The sequence below is a fragment of the Syngnathus typhle genome, linkage group LG7, assembly GCF_033458585.1.
Source record: "Syngnathus typhle isolate RoL2023-S1 ecotype Sweden linkage group LG7, RoL_Styp_1.0, whole genome shotgun sequence".
Lineage (NCBI taxonomy): Eukaryota > Metazoa > Chordata > Actinopteri > Syngnathiformes > Syngnathidae > Syngnathus > Syngnathus typhle.
This window is the reverse complement of record NC_083744.1, coordinates 7,853,649-7,872,426: the sequence shown is the minus strand read 5'-3', so window position 1 is coordinate 7,872,426 and position 18,778 is coordinate 7,853,649. Positions and strand designations below refer to the sequence as shown.

The following is an 18,778-nucleotide window of genomic DNA, read 5'->3' as shown; positions in this document are numbered from 1 at the left end:
TCTCAGACACTGCTGCGCCATTCACTCCATCCTTTACCACCAAGACACCTTCATTTTAACCTTTCCAGAGGAGAAAAAAGACAAACAAAAACAAGATTAATAATACAGACTTAATCAAGCTTAAGTGTGTTGTACAGCGGCCATATAAGGAACAAATGCACCGAACTGAGGGCCCAATGGGTGGGAAAGGTGACAAAGAACTGACATTGGGACACATTTTAGAGGTAGAGTGAAGCTCCAACTGGTGCAGATGCAAAAAAAACCTCATCTCCAGCACCGGTGAATGAGATGCTTGCATCTTCATCCTTATAACGCAATGAAACATTACTTCCTTGCAATATAATGCATAAAAACAACACACTGTAAAAACGATTCACCTTACTGTATCAGATGTTCCTCACGAGATTTTCGGTGGATAGATCTCCCAAAAGCGTTGACTTCAAGAATTCTCTTTCCTTCTCGTCAGCCCCGCTTCACCCAGTCGCTCGTTGCTGATTCGTCTCACACTCTGAATCTAAATGTGTGTTTTCTTCTGCTATGCACGCTCTCAATGCCAAACGCGTTGATGACTAGATAACGCTTGCTTGTGGAGGATGTTAGCGAATCCAAACTAGCCCAAGACAGATGTTAGGAAGGGTTGAGTCCGAGCATTATCCCGCTCGAGTAAAAATGATCGGGGGGGAAAAATACTAAAGCAGACTGATCTAGTAGCCGACTCGTCATAATCCATGCATTAAGAGCAGGTGGAGGGTGTGCGTATTTTTTTCACCCCTGGGGAAAACGCTCCTCATTGCATCTCTCCATCACAGACGGCTATTGGTGTCAAGCGAGCAGCAATATGGTTAATAAGATACTATTTCCGGTCGGGCCTTTTCTAAATCACCATTGTCGCTCTGTTCGTGCGCGTGTGCGTGTGGGGGGGGGGGGTGTACTGAGAAAGAAAATAAAATGCTTTTTTCCTATCTCTTTTTTTGGGAGGGGGCAACTGTTCAAGATGAGGAACAGTCAGCCTGTAACCCTTGTGCGGTCTTTGTCGACATCTGCTGGAATGTGTCTGCCTATACGACTTTTTTACGGATTCTTGTCAGGCAGTTTATGCGCTACCTTGTGTGACGTAGTACAAATTGTGAAAAGACCCCTTAAACGGCGGTACGTCGTCGGCTTCCTTGCATCGAAAGACTATTAAATTGATGCAATTGTATCTATCCGAAATCATAATCATCTTGTTTAGCACACTGGTAAATATGCTACTTTACGAATTTGCTGTTTGTCTGTTATCAAACACATACCGTATTTGTGCAAAGTGTGCTCGTAAGATCGGAAGATTCGCACTTTGTATGAATGGGCTCACGCCACAGTGAATATGAAGTAGCGTTATTGTGCACGCTTTTTGTCAGTTAAGTTCTTGCTTTGGGCAACACTAACTCATCGCACATATTTGAACTTGCAAATATATGGTTCTTGTTAAATTCATATCGAATTTAAAATCATTTTCGCCGGCTAAGCTAGCAGTTTGAGCAATGCTAACAACATAAAGGTTGCTTCTTTGTTATTTTCCTTGAAACGCACACAAATTGAGTGCCGCGTTTGAGTGATCGTTATCTGGCTCATCCAAAGCTTGCTGATGACTTGAATCGGGTGTGTTAGAAGAGAGGTACATCTAAAACAAGGTGGCTAGGTGTTTCAAAGACCGGACTTGAGCACCCCTGGTTTAGATTGTGGGAGTATGGCAGATACTGAGCAAAGAGACAAAGTGGTTGTTTCATTGCTATACGAATGTAAAGTTTAATGCAGAGTAAATAGATTAGATTATATATAACATGCCTTCCTAAAGCTAACCGACCTGACCTCTTTTTCAGACTGAGCTGGGCTTGTGGGGAAACCACAGTGAGACACAGCCATGTTTCTTTACAACATCACGCTACAGCGTGGCACTGGCATCACACATGCCATCCATGGAAATTTCTCGGGTGAGTTTGCGCCTCAATGTTATCGTCTGCTCTTGTCAACCTAATGCCTAATTTCTTATCTTGACAAGTTGTCATAGTACAGTTGTCTGAAGTGTGTCTGAATAGTTCCAGGACACAAATGTGTTTTCACTTTCAATCTGGGTCTAGATGACCAACCTACTCCAGCATTTGATGTATTCAGTGCATGAAAAGATACCAGAATTGTGGCGACTACTCCTTGACAATAAGCCTGCTCGCCATACCCTGAGCATCTGACTGTTCCTGGCTAAGAATAACAATGGCATGCTGGGGCATCCTTCCTACTTACTTAAGGGGTTGTGTTTTTTACATTTTAGATGCGTCTCACTGTTTCTCTTTGAAATAAATCTCATCAGATGTACCTCCATTATGTTGTTTTTGTATGAATCCTGGTTATGTATTTTGTTCTCCATCGGTCTTGTTTGTGTGTAGGAACCAAGATGCAGGAGATTGTTGTCTCCAGAGGAAAGATCATAGAGTTGCTGCGACCAGACGCAAACACGGGAAAGGTCCACACACTACTCACCATGGAAGTGTTTGGGATTGTGCGTTCACTAATGGCCTTCAGACTCACAGGAGGAACTAAAGGTATACAACCCAGCGCATGTTACACTTATGATTTTGAAGTCGGTTCTTGTGGCATGTTGCATAGTATCTTAAAAGCTACAATAAAGTAAGTTCCATTTCCAGTTTGGGCTTGATAATCAAACTTTTGCCTTTTGGATCACCAGTATATATACCCTTCTGTGGTGATGTCACAAAAGGCAAATAAAAATCAAAACATTGTGGATTTACTAATGCTGATGTCTTGTGAGATAAACCAAAGTGTCTTGTTGGCAAACCCCGTTACTGTATTCACTGCTCTGATTGCTTGTTTTTTGTAGATTACATTGTTGTCGGGAGTGACAGTGGTCGTATAGTCATCTTGGAATATCATCCGTCTAAAAACATGTTTGAGAAAATCCACCAGGAGACATTTGGCAAGAGTGGTTGTCGCCGAATTGTCCCAGGACAGTTTTTGGCAGTGGACCCCAAAGGCAGAGCCGTCATGATAGGTATTTTCAATAGAATATCTTGATATTGCACAGCTGTGAACTGAAAGCCACTGTTGTTCTGTTTATAAAAAAAAAAAAACTCAATTCCATTGATATTTCCTCACAATGTCCATGACTTAAGTAATAGTGCACACTTCTGGAAATGTTTACATAATGATAAAATAAAAAACACTGGATTAAAGGGTGTTTACAAACTATTGACTGGCAATGTACATGAGAAGAGGACGTATGTAAGAAACATTGCATACTGAATTGCAATTATGGTAGATCGTTCAACAGAAACGGTGCCATTAATGTGAGCTGTCGTCTTTTTTTGGTTTGTTTAGGGGCAATAGAGAAACAGAAGTTGGTTTATATTCTCAATAGAGATGCAGCTGCACGGCTGACCATCTCTTCCCCACTGGAGGCCCACAAAGCCAACACGCTGGTCTACCATGTAGTGGGTGTGGACGTGGGCTTTGAGAATCCCATGTTTGCTTGTCTTGAAATGGACTATGAGGTACTCGCATGTTCATGGAATTATCCAAAAAAAAAAAAAAAGACCCTTATTCAAGCGTTATGCCTGCCACTTTACAGGAAGCTGACAATGACCCTACTGGAGAAGCTGCGGCAAACACGCAACAGACACTCACTTTCTATGAGCTGGACCTTGGCTTGAACCACGTGGTCCGCAAGTACAGCGAGGCTTTAGAAGAACATGGAAACTTTCTCATCACTGGTAGGCAAACGTTCACAACTCGATTGTGTTTCAGAGCAACATTCATGAAAAAAAAAGGTTTTTATATATGCTTGGAGAGATAAATATTTACAAAAAATGTTTTGACATAAACTCATAATGCAAATTACCAGACTTGGTCATTCATGCAGTTCTCCTCTTGCATATCTAGTTCCCGGTGGTTCCGATGGGCCAAGCGGAGTTCTGATCTGCTCTGAAAACTACATCACGTATAAGAATTTTGGAGACCAGCCTGACATTCGCTGTCCTATCCCACGTCGAAGGGTGAGTCATACTAGCTATCCATCAACAGGCAAGAATAAGTTTGTAATCTGGAATGACAAGGTTTTTTGAGAATACATGTGTCACGTTAAGGGTAGATGAATATGATGTTGACACTGGACAGGTCTCTCCACTAACTTTCCACCTGGTGCGGCCGAACCTGGCAAGCTGCACCCACTAAGGAAGTGGGCCTGGAAAGCCTCAGTTAAAAATGTCATCCTCTCAAATACGTTTATTTGATGTGACCTATCTTTAGTGTGCAACGTTGCTCTTCGGCGAGAGTCCATCCTCATTCAAAATGGCGCGAGAGACGATTAACACCATTCAGCCTTCAGGCAATTTTAGCCAAACAGAAATACACCTTCTGTCACCACTGGAAGCATTTATTTCAAAACAGGACTTAATCGACAAATATTTGGCAAAATATGTATCAAAAAGTGTGGCATAAAAAAATTGAAGCTTGGGTTACATGCCTGCGACTGTATCATCTGTAACGTTGGTGAGCTGGGCACAGATAGTCCAAAAAAAACATTCACACTCGCAATCCATGTTTTTGGAGCATGTGAGGAAGCCAAAGTACGTGTAGGAAAAAAGCATGCAGGCACTTCGGGAGAACTCTCAACTCAACTGGACCTGCTTTTTGTCATTGCCATCTAATGATGTTTCTACACTGAAACAAACAACTTGGGGCCATTTGCTTTCACAGTGGCTCAAACGACAAGCTTAACCTTAACCAATGTGAATTTTGTGCCCATACGTAGCAGATTTCCTGAGGCAGGCAGGACATATGACCCATTTGAATTGCTAGTGTGAATTCCTGAAAAGAATCCGATTACATATGACAGAAACCTGTAATTGGGAATGATTGGAACTTGGTATGGAACCTGTCTGTGACATATAAGACTTTGCGAACATACTGTGAGAAAATGTCAACAAATGTTCGACGATAAAGGCAGACCAAATGCAGAGCTTGTGATGTTCTCAAAAAACATGCGTATTAAAAATGAATATTTTACTTTCTGCTAGAATGACCTGGACGACCCAGAGCGTGGAATGATATTTGTTTGTTCGGCAACCCACAAGACCAAGTCCATGTTCTTCTTCTTAGCCCAGACCGAACAAGGCGATATCTTTAAGGTTACCTTGGAAACGGATGAAGAAATGGTGAGGAAAATGCATTGATTCCTTGTATGACATATGATAAGTAGGGAATGAAATTATACTTTGTGTGTACTGCACAAAAACCCGCATTTACATTATTTGTGGTTAATATGATGGAATATAAGCAAATCTTGTAATATACCAATTCTGATTGTTTAGGTCACAGAAATCAGGCTGAAGTACTTTGACACAATTCCTGTGGCAACAGCTATGTGTGTCTTGAAGACTGGCTTCCTTTTCGTGGCCTCAGAATTTGGAAATCAGTAAGTGCTATAATCTTTTTTGAAAGAATATCACTATTTTTTAATATAGAAAACAAACACATTGGGTTTTCTTCTCTTAGCTGTGTTTAATCTGCGTATGTCGTCTTACATCATTATGAATAATGTTGTACTGAACCTTTTTCTAGTTACCTTTACCAGATTGCCCACTTGGGCGATGATGATGAGGAGCCAGAGTTCTCTTCTGCCATGCCTCTAGAAGAAGGGGACACCTTCTTCTTTCAGCCCCGCCCCCTCAAGAATCTGGTGTTGGTTGATGAGCAGGAGAACTTGTCCCCAATCATGGCCTGTCAGGTGGGTGTACATTTTAAGTTTGGTGTCTTCCATATTGTTACTGCTCGTATTTTCTTGATCAAATGTTAGTCAGACGCGAGATGAGTAAGAAGTCTTAATAAAACTAGAGGATTTTGGTTTCAAACTAGAGTTGGGGTTTCAAACTGGGGTTAGCGTCTCAAAGTAGGGTTTCAAAGTAGGGTTAGCTTTCAGCATTCACCAAATTACGTTGGTTTGTGTATTTTCGGTTCGGTCGCTGTGGCTGCCAAGGGCTTCGGTGCTTTTTCCCTCTTTTCTTAGTGCATTCTCAAGCATCATTAGTTTCGTGTGTCATACATTAAAGGTATCTTCTAAATTGGGCCTCAGTCTTCTTTCGGCTGCTACCGTCAGGGGTCGCCACAGCGGATAAATTGTTTACAGCTCACGCTGTCCTCTGACACACTAACCACTTGCATGTCCTCCTGCACCACATCCATAAACTTCCTCTTTGGCCTCCCCTCGTCGGTTCTGTAACACATCTCCTGCGAGGCATCACTGTGATAACTAAACATGAGAAAGGTGTTTGTGCACTCTCTTAGTTTGTTTTGGTGAATTTTACCAGCTGCACTATTTTACTAAAGATAAAAGTTTTTTTTCCTCAGTACACAAAGGTGCTTAACAGAGCTAAGTTGTACACAAATAAGAGAGGTAAAACAATAACTTGTACTAGTTGTATACCTTGCATCATAATGTATTTACTATGACCCATCTTGTGCTTGAAGTTGCATTATGAAATATCCGTGGCTGGCTAGAGGCTAGACTTAGAGGAGCGATAAATTTGAGCGTTTGGGTATGTTCGTGTTAAAATGTTTGTGTATCTTATTCACACCACAGAAATACCATACCGCAGCCTTAATGTGAAGATATTTATACCATTACATTCTTAATATCCACCCTTTTTTTTCCCCCTCCTTCCTTTTCTGATAGATTGCTGATTTGGCCAATGAAGACACACCACAGCTTTATGTCGCCTGTGGACGAGGACCCAAATCTACTTTAAGAGTTCTTAGGCATGGACTGGAGGTAAATAAAATTATTTATGGATTGATTTAGAAATCACATCTCATGTAATAAATGATTAAGACCAATAATTTCATCCCCAAAAGGTGAGTGAATACATACGTACCTATGGTCAGTTTTATACAAACTTGCAAGAAGTGAAAAGGGAATTATTTAAATTACATATGTGCTCACATAGGTGTACGTGTTGTTCCTTTGAATTTCTTCTTGGTCTCGTGCTCTCCATTGTGGGAGTCAGAATGGGTTTAACCAAGGTTGATTGACAAGCGTTACTCCCGATCCAAACTCCCAAATGTTATCAGATGGTCCTCATGTTTCTGGTAAATTTACACAGATGGCCGCTTCAATCAAGGCACTTCATGTCTTTCAGATGTCCAATCAAATTTCATAGCATGCTTGTCTTGTCTTGTTTTTTAATCTCGCAAATAAAACAAAATAAACAAGCTGCTTGGCTCTCAATAGAAGACTGGATTCTTATTTACTATTCTATCAGTTTGGTAACCAGTTTTCGTCATATCTTGAATTGGTTACGATAACTGAAACCCTCACCCCCGCTCGTATAATTTAACATCTTGAATTACTTTGGACAGGTTTCCGAGATGGCCGTGTCCGAGCTACCCGGTAACCCAAATGCTGTGTGGACAGTACGCAGACATATCGAAGGTATTTTCTTTTTTCATTGTCAATAATTCATAAAGGGAAAGATTATATCACTCTGTCTTTTTTTTCTTGTAATTGCTAGAGTGAAATGCAGTCGTCCTTCCTCAACTATTTGTAGTCACGACTCCTTTTCTTTTCATTTTTAGATGAATTTGATGCCTATATCATCGTGTCTTTTGTCAACGCTACGCTCGTTCTGTCCATTGGCGAGACTGTGGAGGAGGTGACAGATTCGGGATTCTTAGGAACAACTCCCACCCTCTCCTGCTCGTTGCTAGGTGAAGATGCCCTCGTTCAGGTGGGTAAAATGCTCTCTGAACTTTGTAAGCGTGATTCACTCATGTGGTTTCCGTTTCATTTGCTCTGTATAGGTATACCCAGATGGGATCCGCCATATCAGAGCAGACAAGCGTGTGAATGAGTGGAAGACTCCTGGTAAAAAGACCATTGTCCGCTGTGCTGTGAACCAGCGGCAAGTGGTTATCGCACTCACGGGTGGTGAGCTGGTTTACTTTGAGATGGACCCGGTAGGCAAATGTTTATTGTTTATGTTGTGTTTATATACCGTCGATCTGTCTGTCATCTGCTTGTGGTTGGTTGGGACCAAAACCCACACTTAGCGTACTTTGGTTTGAGCAGATGGTCGTTAGCCAACTATTCAGCTCAATTTCCACCACTGCCAATAGCGATGCGAACATTTCACTGCGTCATGTTGAGACAATTTACTACTTTCTTTGATGTCAACCCCAAGAAGGAGCCCTGCTGGAATCTTCATCGCGCTCTTCTTTGCAGGCAAGGCTGTCAAAATCTTTGATTTTTAATGGAGACATTTTATTGGTGTCTGGCCTTATTTGTCCTTGGCCTTGACTTGAAATCTCCAGATGGGAGAGCAGGACCTCAAAGCAGTTCTGACGATGATGTCCTTCCCAGATCATTGTTGTAGCCTTTTCAGTGATAGGCGTCAAAGAAGTCTTAGGGCACTGATGAGTTTTCCAGCCACATTCAGTACAGTTAGAGCCATGCTTGTCACCTCAGTTAATTCTAAAGGAATGTTGGATTCCTCCTGAAATCAATTCCTATGACAATTGTTTTGGAGATATTTAAGAAGAGAAAGAAAAAGAATCCGCCTGTGTGTATTCCTCGCTGAGGGCCTACATTTCACTGCTTGTTGTTGACTGAAAATGACATCAGGGTCCTCGGAGCTAGGGTAACACTGCTCGCCTGTTTTCTGGATTTGGTCATGTGATGGTCGCAAGCTGAGCCTTCAGGCACTAGGATGTTATTTTCAGTCAACAGGAAGAGGCAGTACAAAGGAAAATGGGTAATGAGATGAATCAAAATGAGTGGACTTTTTGGCTTCATTCATATTCTACAAAAACAGAAGATCTTAAAGCAGGGGTCTCAAACTCCAGTCCTAGGGGGCCGCATTCCTACATCTTTTCCATGTTTCCCTCGTTAAACACACCTGATTCAATTATCAGGCTCCTGCAGAACGTGAGGATGAACTTGAGACCCCTGCTTTAAAGTCATCCATCATTGGTCCATGCTAAAAAGAAATGTGTGGGGAAGACTAGCAGTCGTGAATCATGATTAGTCATCAGCAGATCTTAGGAAATGCCTGGATCAAGACACAAACCTGAGGGGAGTCGGTATAGTATGCTCTCGGGGGCATCGTCACCAGGAACTCTTACCCTTCTTTTAAGTTAAAACTTGAAGTCCCAATGATCGTCACACACACATCTGGGTGTGGTGAAATTTGTCCTCTGCATTTAACCCATCTCCCGTGTGATTTTAATCCATCCCCTGGGGGAGAGGGGAGCAGTGAGCAGCAGCGGTGCCGCGCTCTGGAATCATTTGGTGATCTAACCCCCCAATTCCAACCCTTAATGCTGAGTGCCAAGCAGGGAGGCAATGGGTCCCATTTTTATAGTCTTTGGTATGACCCGGCCGGGGTTTGAACCCACAACCTTTCAGTCTCGGGGCGGACTCTACCACTAGGCCACTGAGCTGGTTTATTCACCAAAAATGTAATAATCCAAAAAGGCAACCTTTCTCCAGTGTAATAAGGTCCTCAGCCTATTCTGCTCTCCAAGCTAAGTATCCCCTCGGGGATGCAGAAACCAAGGACTTACACCAACCACAGCAAACATTAAAAAACCTTTGGGAGCCTAGGGATTCAATGCAACCGAGCTGTGAGGGCGCTGGGCGGGTATACCCTTAGATATCATCAGACGTGGTTGGATGGCGCTGCAACAGTCAATGTTTAATCAAATGTCAGTATATTTATTGTTATGCAACCCTCTAAAGTTTGCTAAAAAACATATGTGGATAAACAGCGCCATTAAGCTAAAAGAAAACAGCAGACTGACCACACATCAGGTCAGAGTTAGTCTTGGTGAAGTGTCACGCAGAGTTGGTTTATAAAATCATCCCAAGCATCCGAGAAGCATCCAAGACTGCCACGGAAACTCTAGAGGAGCTGCAGATAGTTACAGTCTTGAGAATCTGTCTATGGTTGTGCACCATACGAAAGTGGTGGGAAGAATAGCCATTGTTGTGAAACAATCCATGAAGAGTATTGGCTCACGTTGTTATTCTTTTCATCTTTTATTTATTTGTATCTGTTTTCAGCACTATGCAGCACTGTTTACCGCTGTGCTTGTATTTAAAGTGCTTTATAAATAAACTGTCTGCTTGGTTCTTCAAATCTTTGTGATGAATGTTTTGTTTTTTCCACCATTTCTCCAGTCAGGCCAGCTAAATGAGTATACTGAGCGCAAGGAGATGTCTGCAGATGTGGTCTGCATGAGTTTGGCCAATGTCCCCCCTGGTGAACAGCGTTCTCGGTTCCTGGCTGTGGGACTGGTTGACAACACTGTTCGAATCATATCACTGGATCCTTCGGTATGAATTTTTATTTCTTTTCTTGTTACAGATAATAAAGCTTTTAATCTTGCCACCATTTCCAGCACTCATAGCTGTTGTAAAAATATGAACACACTAGCTTTATGAAGTCTTATGAGGCTCTTTGTTGCTAGGTTTGCAGTGATTTAAGTAGATTTAAGATTAAGTAGAGGCCGAGTGTTGTGCAAAAGATGTTGTCGAATCTCCCTCAAGACTTGAATCATTACTAGGTGCTTGACTTCATATAAGTTGATGGCATGCTGCTTTCAGGCTTTTCAGAGAATACCAGACTTGCTGATGGGTCTCATAATCTGAATTTGTACAACATTAACTTTCGTTCAATTTGAAAAAACATAGGCTCAAATTTACTATATATTTGTTCCTTCTCTTGTAGGATTGTTTGCAGCCTTTGAGTATGCAGGCTCTTCCAGCCCAGCCAGAGAGTCTTTGTATTGTTGAAATGGGAGGGGTTGAGAAACAGGATGAACTTGGAGAGAAAGGAACCATCGGCTTCCTCTACCTCAACATAGGGCTTCAGGTATGATGGATCTTTCAGATCAGCAATAATAAAAAAATCTCCACTCATAATTGTTCTTGGTTCCCATTTTCAAAAAATGTGGATGCACGAAAGCAGATAAAGTTTAAGAGTATATTTGATAATTAATCGAAGCAATACATATTTTCTCTGAAGCTGACACATCCTAAGCGCTCTGGAAATCACAGCCACCCTTTTGTAAGCTACCGTTTTTTTCCGTGTATAGTGCGCAATATTTTACTAATTTATTGTCCTAAAATCTGGGGTGCGTATTATACATGGGTACAAAGAAAAAAAAAATATTTTTTTTTTTTTTAATTTTTTTTTTTTTTTTTTTTTTTTTTTTTTTTTTTAAATAAAGTCATGGTACAACAAAACCAACAACAGGACTGACCGACAAAGTCGTGGAACAAAAAGACAGGGTGACATTACCAAAGACAGGAACAGAATGACAGTAACACATGCAATGATCCAACGGTGAGCGAGGGGCAGACAGGACTTAAATACAAAACACGTTACATCGATTGAGGTGACACAGGAAGAGCGGGGTGACACGAACAGAAACTATGGCAACCTAGACACATAGCAAAACTGGGGACGAGACATGACAAATCTCCCCCGAAATAAAACTCACCTTTCTTCTTGTTTGTTGTCAATCGCGCATCGCATTCAGCCATCCTGCCCAACACACTTAGTAAAATTCATAATTGACGACACATCGTTTGATGCGATGGTGCAATCCTCGATGGTGTGTTATTGTCAAATATTGTTTGTTTTTTAATCTCCATCGCGGACCGGACGTCATACGGAGGCCGCCATTACAGATGCGCAGAACGGTTGCGCAAGACACGTCAGCTATATAAAGAGCGAGAGTTCAGTTCTCCACCTATTAGTTTCAATTCACAGTTTAATTAGCAGTTTCAATCAGCAAATAACAAAATGCGTATTACAGGTAATATTTTATTTCACAACACATTGCCTTGTTCCTTTCGTCTCTGCTGTTCATTTCAAACACGCTCCATACGACCGCAATGCTCTTGTATCAGACGCTCGCTCGATCACCTGCTAGTTTGCCGTCTGTCACAATGTACCCTACACAAATCCGAAACATTTGTTGCGGCTCCGAGTCACGACGAGGGGCAAGTTTTGGTTTCCAAGGGTGTTTTTATTCCTCTTCAACGTCTCTCCCATACAGAGCCGCCGTGTGCGCACGGAGCGCGGTGGTGCGTTTAGGGGCAGTCGGGGAAATCAACGCCAACAAAAAAAATGACATCCAGCCTAGTTAAGACCATACCAAAGACTTTAAAAATGGGACCCATTGCCTCCCTGCGTGTGTGACGATCTTTGGGACTTAAAAAAAAAAAAAAAAAAAAAAAGAAAAATTTAAAAAAAAATTCATAAAAATTGGGTGCGTATTATACATGGGTACAAGCTTTTTTCCAGCATCAGCATGCCATTGTTAGGGGTGCGTACTATACATGGGGGCGCACTATACACGGAAAAAAACGGTATTTCAAAATCCCAATTTAATGCACCAGCACCACAATATTAACGGTCGCATTTTCAGTATCTACAGTAATGCAATAATCTCATTGAGAGTATGTAAGGTCTCGTTTCTTTTAAATTACAGGCCTTCTCATTGAACAGTGTCTTTGTGTATTTTTTGTGGTAGAACGGTGTACTGCTGAGGACTGTCCTGGATCCAGTCACCGGGGATCTGTCCGATACCAGGACCCGCTACCTGGGCTCACGACCTGTCAAGCTTTTCAGAGTCAAGATGCAGGGACAGGACGCTGTATGTTTATTTTTTTGAAAATGTTTACATCACAATTAATGTATGAATACAAAATCAAAAGGGTCTTTTATCATCAACAGGTCCTTGCCATGTCCAGCCGCTCCTGGCTCAGCTACTCTTATCAGTCCCGTTTCCATTTGACGCCTCTGTCATATGAGACCCTGGAGTATGCCTCAGGCTTTGCTTCCGAGCAATGCCCGGAAGGAATAGTGGCCATCTCAACCAACACGCTGAGGTAGAGCTGTTCCTTTCAGCGTTTCTATTTATGACTTAGCAACAATACATAACTCCTCCTGAATAGTAGCCATGTGTCTGTCAGCACCTTGTCTTTAAGTGTGAAAAACAATCGTATCCCACTGGCTCTCATCGTCATGAATCTTGCCATGGTTTACTTGACAGAATCTTGGCATTGGAGAAACTGGGAGCTGTCTTCAATCAGGTGGCTTTTCCCCTGCAGTACACTCCCAGGAAATTTGTGATACACCCAGAGACCAACAACCTCATTTTGATTGAGACTGACCATAATGCCTACACCGAGGCGACCAAAGCTCAAAGGAAACAACAGATGGCTGAGGTATGAAGGACATTTTCCACGGTGAGAATATGACAAAAGGGAGTAATTACCACCAATCCTCGGGGCACGGCAAACATCTGGTAGCACGTAGAAATGGAGATTAACATTGCAAAATGATGACTTGGAAAGCTGAATTTTGATAGTTATTAAGACATGTTTCACGCAACAGGATGGACCAATTTAATTACAGTTAGCCCTCGCCACTTTGCACTTCATCTTTCGTGAATGCGCTACTTTGTGGGTCTATAAGTGGCGGGAGAACAGCGTTTGAATTCACACTCGTAGCACGGGACGTGTCTCTGAGCAATGTGCGTCACTGCAGACAAGAGAGACAAGCGCCAGCCAGCCTGTCACGAACGAAGTAACCATGTGCAATATGGACTTTTTATTTAGGGCATGTGAAAAAGGGGAGAAGGGAGGTTAGAACAGAAGAAAAGCAGGTGCACGAGGCGACTGACAAGACGGTCTGATGCGTTTTTTTTATTGTTGCTTTTGTGCATGCAGGAAATGGTGGAGGCAGCAGGTGAGGATGAACGAGAACTGGCTGCTGAGATGGCAGCCGCCTTCCTCAATGAGAATCTCCCAGAAGCCATTTTTGGTTCACCAAAAGCTGGCGCTAGGCAGTGGGCCTCGCTGGTGCGGCTGGTCAACCCAATTCAGGGTGCAACATTAGACCAAGTTCAGTTAGAGCAGAATGAAGCTGCCTTCAGGTATGTATTGTTTGTTTCAGCCAGACATGTATTGACTTGTTTTGACAAACCTGAATGATACAGAGTGTAATATTTACATGACTCACTCTAAAGAATACACGCTTTTGTTGTTGATGTTGTGTGTGTGCTCTTTTTTTGTGTTGTCCAGTGTTGCCGTGTGTCGTTTCCACAATGCAGGGGATGACTGGTATGTCCTGGTGGGAGTGGCCAGAGACATGGTCCTCAACCCTAGATCAGTTGCGGGTGGCTTCATCTACACTTACCGCCTCACCGGTGGTGGGGAAAAGCTCGAGTTTGTGCACAAGGTGGATCTGAGTTTTCTGGCTATTACGATTGTTGCTTTACCGGGGTCTCTTTTCTTTTTTCTCGCAGTAAATTTGTTTAGGCACACATACCAACCCCCTGAAATAAGATGCAGCATATACTTGTGTCCTGATTCTGTGTGCTGTTTTATATCATTTGCACACTACTTCTAAGGCACTTTGTTTGGGATCAAATCAAATGAACTTTGATGTGACCAGTCGGCACAACTTTTCTAAGAAAGACTTGGTGAAATGACCTCACGCAAGCGCACGCACACACACACACACACACACACACACACACACACACACACACTAGATGTTTAACGTAACGGATTACTGATTTAATCAACTAAGTCGATAAAAAAGATTTACAAATAACTGGTATAACTGTAAATGAAAGAAAGAAAATGCATAACGCAGGGTTTCCCTATTTTACTCTAGTCTAGAGGGTCAGAAACAATAGGTACACACTTTTCTCTGACTTATACTGGCTGCTAATACGACAGCTCTTTCTGAATCAGAAATCTCATCTCGCATGTAGAAAAAGAAAGTTCCACTGCAAACACTCCAATGAAGCCACTCTGTTTAGCTGAAACAGTGTGGCTTCTCAATTGTTTTGGAAACAGACAGCTTGGCATCCATAGTATCTTCATATTTGATCAGAAACCGACTAATCGTCTTCAAAATCTTAATTTGTGATCTTCCTGACAGACTCCAGTGGAGGATGTGCCGTTGGCTATTGCGCCATTCCAAGGACGGGCCTTAGTGGGAGTTGGGAAACTCCTGAGAATTTATGACATGGGCAAAAAGAAATTGCTACGCAAGTGCGAGAACAAGGTATGTGGCCTACAGCCATATAACATTTAGCAGCTTTAGCTAGAAGGCTATTAGATCGGACACAAATTATCAATGCAAACTTTACATTCCCTTGTAATACTAGAGTTGTCCCAAGATGAATCATCCTTTAGTCATCCTTAACATTTTCACGCACAATACAAAGATACTACTTTGTATTTAGTAGAAGCACATGCTTAGATGAAAGTTAAAATGTATACAATGTGTCTCCTTTATTTCCACTTTTTCCCCGCTTAGCATGTTCCCAATCTGGTCACGGGCATCCACACCATTGGCCAGCGTGTGGTGGTCTCTGACGTACAGGAGAGTCTCTTCTGGGTCCGCTACAGGCGTAACGAGAACCAGCTCATCATCTTCGCCGACGATACGTGTCCCCGCTGGGTGACAACGGCCTGTCTGCTTGACTACGACACCATGGCATCCGCTGACAAGTTTGGGAACATTACCATTGTGAGTAGTGGACTGTGGACTACTGTGTTCCTTTGTCTGGTGCATTCAATACAAAACAAACATTATCATTCAATTAATGACGGATGGAACAACAGTTAGATTTGTCTCAGCTGAGAAGTTAGAAGGTGCATCGGTGTAAATAAAACAAACAAGCCCATCCCACTTTTTCACCCATGTGTCAATTCTGTGCATTTCAGGTCCGTCTTCCTCCCAACACCAGTGATGATGTGGACGAGGATCCAACGGGCAACAAAGCCTTATGGGACAGAGGGCTTCTCAATGGAGCATCTCAGAAGGTAAGCTCCACAAGTCATTGCTATGTTGCGCAGGTACACTGAGTGGTGTTAAGAGGCAGTTCTGGACATTCAAGATGTCAATAATATCTAGAAATAGTTTGATTTATTGTTGACATTAAATGTAACTAAAAAAAAAAGGGACATTTCTCTCTGTGTTCCATTCTGATCATGGCCACATGTGCAAAGAAAACCCCTCAACATGATGTTTGGACGGAAATGCATGTTTTCATCAGACAGTGACACATTTACGTACTGCATTTTCCACCACACTTTAGCCCGCCACATTTTTGTTGGCTAACCACACACAACCGGTTGAGTCTGTGTCACAGGCCGTGTCAGCATGAACATATGTGCGTGTTTTCCAGGCTGACATGATCGTCAACTACCACGTAGGGGAGACCATCCTAACCCTACAGAAAACCACGCTGATCCCAGGTGGGTCAGAGTCACTGGTCTACACCACCCTGTCTGGAGGCATTGGAATTTTGGTCCCCTTTACATCACATGAGGTGAAAACCTGTCCTTTGTCATTTTATTGTGGTTGACGAGTACTAATCGTTTCAAATTAATCAAAGCACTTCTCTTTGTCCAGGACCATGATTTCTTCCAGCATTTAGAGATGCACATGCGCTCCGAGTTCCCGCCACTGTGCGGAAGGGACCATCTCAGCTTTAGGTCCTACTACTTCCCTGTCAAGGTGAGTTTATCGTCGTCGTCATCATAATACCTTGTATATGCTGCTCACAAAAAGTTCAAGGTATTGGGCTTTTTGAGATGAACCAGAAATTCCACTCAAAGCCTTTTAGAGTTCAACTTAATTTGACCTCCTATGTCTTGAATACACAACTGTCCAATGTTTCAATTATTTTTGTACAACATGCTGTTTTCAAACAAGGAGCTTCAAGGCAAAATCCACAACAGTTTTTTGAGTCACAATTCCATCCAATCACTCGATTGGTTGATGGAATATTTTATATCCATCAATTTGGAAAGATTCTATAGTGACAGCTGTAGTTTGATAGTGTCCTCACGCCGTCGTCGTTCTCGTCTGGCAAACTTGCAGAATGTGATTGACGGAGACCTGTGCGAGCAGTTCAACAGCATGGAGCCTCACAAACAGAAAAGTGTGGCAGAGGAACTAGACAGGACACCACCCGAGGTCTCCAAGAAACTAGAAGACATCCGCACACGTTATGCATTCTAATTGCTGACGTCAAGCTTCATCACAGGGGCTCAAACTTCATAAAAATGCATAATTGATTTCACACAAATTGACGAAGACTCCACTCCAAGAATAAAAAAAGAAAAAAGCCCTTTCACTTAAAGTAGCTAACAGCTTTTCACTCTGACAGTGGTTGGTTTGTCACCCTTACCACAATGTGGAGCCACAGTCAGCAGACCAATTGCTTAATTGACTGACATGACTGATCTCCAAACGTACAGTAGTCACACAGCGTTGATGAATAAAGAAAGGTGCTTTCCCTCACGTTGGCAGCACACATCGCCCCGTTCTGAAGAAAAGTGGAGCTCTACATGTACATATTTTGGTTTTAATGTGACCTAAAAATGGCAGGATTAGTAAGAAGGTGGTATTGGTATTTTGTTTTAATGTTTTGGTTTGATACAAGGCCAAGGGGGAAAAAACATTTTGTCTCCTGTCTGCGGTGGGTGATGTTTTGCCATCATGTGGCATTAAATGTCTGAGAAAATAGGTGGGCGGATGAGCGCACTAAGCGGAGTGTTGTCCTGGTTAGGCCTGCAAATTCCCCCACCTTGACCACAAAGGCTTCTAGCAAGTTGTTAAGAAGTAACAGCCATTTGTGGGCTACACGACGACAGTTTGTATTGTAAATAAAGTTGTTTTTTTCTACTTGACAAAATGTCCGTTTGCGTTCTTTCCATTTTCAACACCAACCAAGGATGCATACTTAACCTTCTCACTTGTCAGACCAGACAATCATTCTATTACATCCAGCTATTAGGAAGAATGTCTTTTTAATTTTTTAATTGTTTGACTGGTTGTTTGAAAATATACTTTTTAATTTTTTTATTTCTCCTTGTCATTCTGTATTGGTATATTCGTGATTTATATTGCCATCACACAAAAGAAAATGACCAGCTTTAATTACAGAATGTAAAACAAAATTCTTAGTGTAGCAACAGCACTATTCTTTTCCTTGACAACATGACAAGTTTTTCACAGGAGTGTCGCTCAAGAGTAAATAAACAGTAGATAGGACCTGATGTAATTATTCATGGAATCTCAGTGGGGAATCGATAATTGGGAGTGAAACTTGACTGATTTTTTAATCTGCCTGTAAAAACATAAACTGTTAAAATTTTCCAAAGTTCAAACTACTCGATCATCATTCTGTCCCGTGAAAGATTACTGATGTATCATCAAGTCATACATCCGGCTGTTATTTTGATTTATAAGCGACACGTAATAATTGACCTCATGACAATATAGAAACCAAATTATTTTAAAAAGTAACAAACTTTTCCTGGAAGCAATTTGCCTGAAGTAATAGGCAGTGTTAGAAGATTCTTTATTTAATCAATAACCACATTGCCAGAAGCAGAATAACTCCCACAATTATGTACAGTCCACGCGCAATACAAATACGTACAATTCACCTTTGTTTCTTCCAGTTAGATCATTTTAGATGGTGGCAAAGATTGTACTGTTGAAAAAAATGTTGAATTGACTTCCAAATGCTGGAAATGCAAGCTGAGGAATAGGAAGTGGGGAAGAGATAAAAGGTGAGTTGGGGAGAAATAAAAAAGTGGCCTCTTAGATTGACTTTGAACATTGAAGTGCAATGACCCAGAAATACTTGGAGGAATGCTTGTTCCGATTCTGCTTAGGAAAGGCCTCTG

The 18,778-nt window shown here is 41.9% G+C and overlaps 1 protein-coding gene across 1 annotated transcript; it reads left to right on the top strand.

Moving 5' to 3' along the window:
- Positions 1-1,118: 1,118 nt before the first annotated feature.
- sf3b3 (splicing factor 3b, subunit 3) lies at positions 1,119-17,778 on the top strand. Its single transcript, XM_061282956.1, has 27 exons — positions 1,119-1,238; positions 1,860-1,970; positions 2,421-2,576; positions 2,873-3,043; positions 3,370-3,542; positions 3,620-3,761; positions 3,931-4,043; positions 5,067-5,204; positions 5,361-5,464; positions 5,611-5,776; positions 6,722-6,817; positions 7,405-7,477; positions 7,621-7,772; positions 7,846-8,001; positions 10,223-10,378; positions 10,773-10,916; positions 12,586-12,708; positions 12,789-12,943; positions 13,108-13,282; positions 13,787-13,992; positions 14,141-14,297; positions 15,009-15,134; positions 15,390-15,602; positions 15,800-15,898; positions 16,264-16,407; positions 16,491-16,595; positions 16,962-17,778. Exons 2-27 carry the CDS (start codon positions 1,901-1,903, stop codon positions 17,100-17,102), a joined length of 3,654 nt encoding a protein of 1,217 aa, XP_061138940.1. The 5' UTR covers positions 1,119-1,238; positions 1,860-1,900; the 3' UTR covers positions 17,103-17,778.
- The last annotated feature ends 1,000 nt before the right edge of the window (positions 17,779-18,778 follow it).

Excerpts from the sequence above, each read along its gene's own strand:
- sf3b3 (XM_061282956.1), top strand. The coding sequence starts at position 1,901 with ATGTTTCTTTACAACATCACGCTACAGCGTGGCACTGGCATCACACAT. Across the intron at positions 7,478-7,620 it reads AGTACGCAGACATATCGAAG|ATGAATTTGATGCCTATATC; the intron begins GTATTTTCTTTT and ends TTTCATTTTTAG. Across the intron at positions 16,596-16,961 it reads CCTACTACTTCCCTGTCAAG|AATGTGATTGACGGAGACCT; the intron begins GTGAGTTTATCG and ends GCAAACTTGCAG.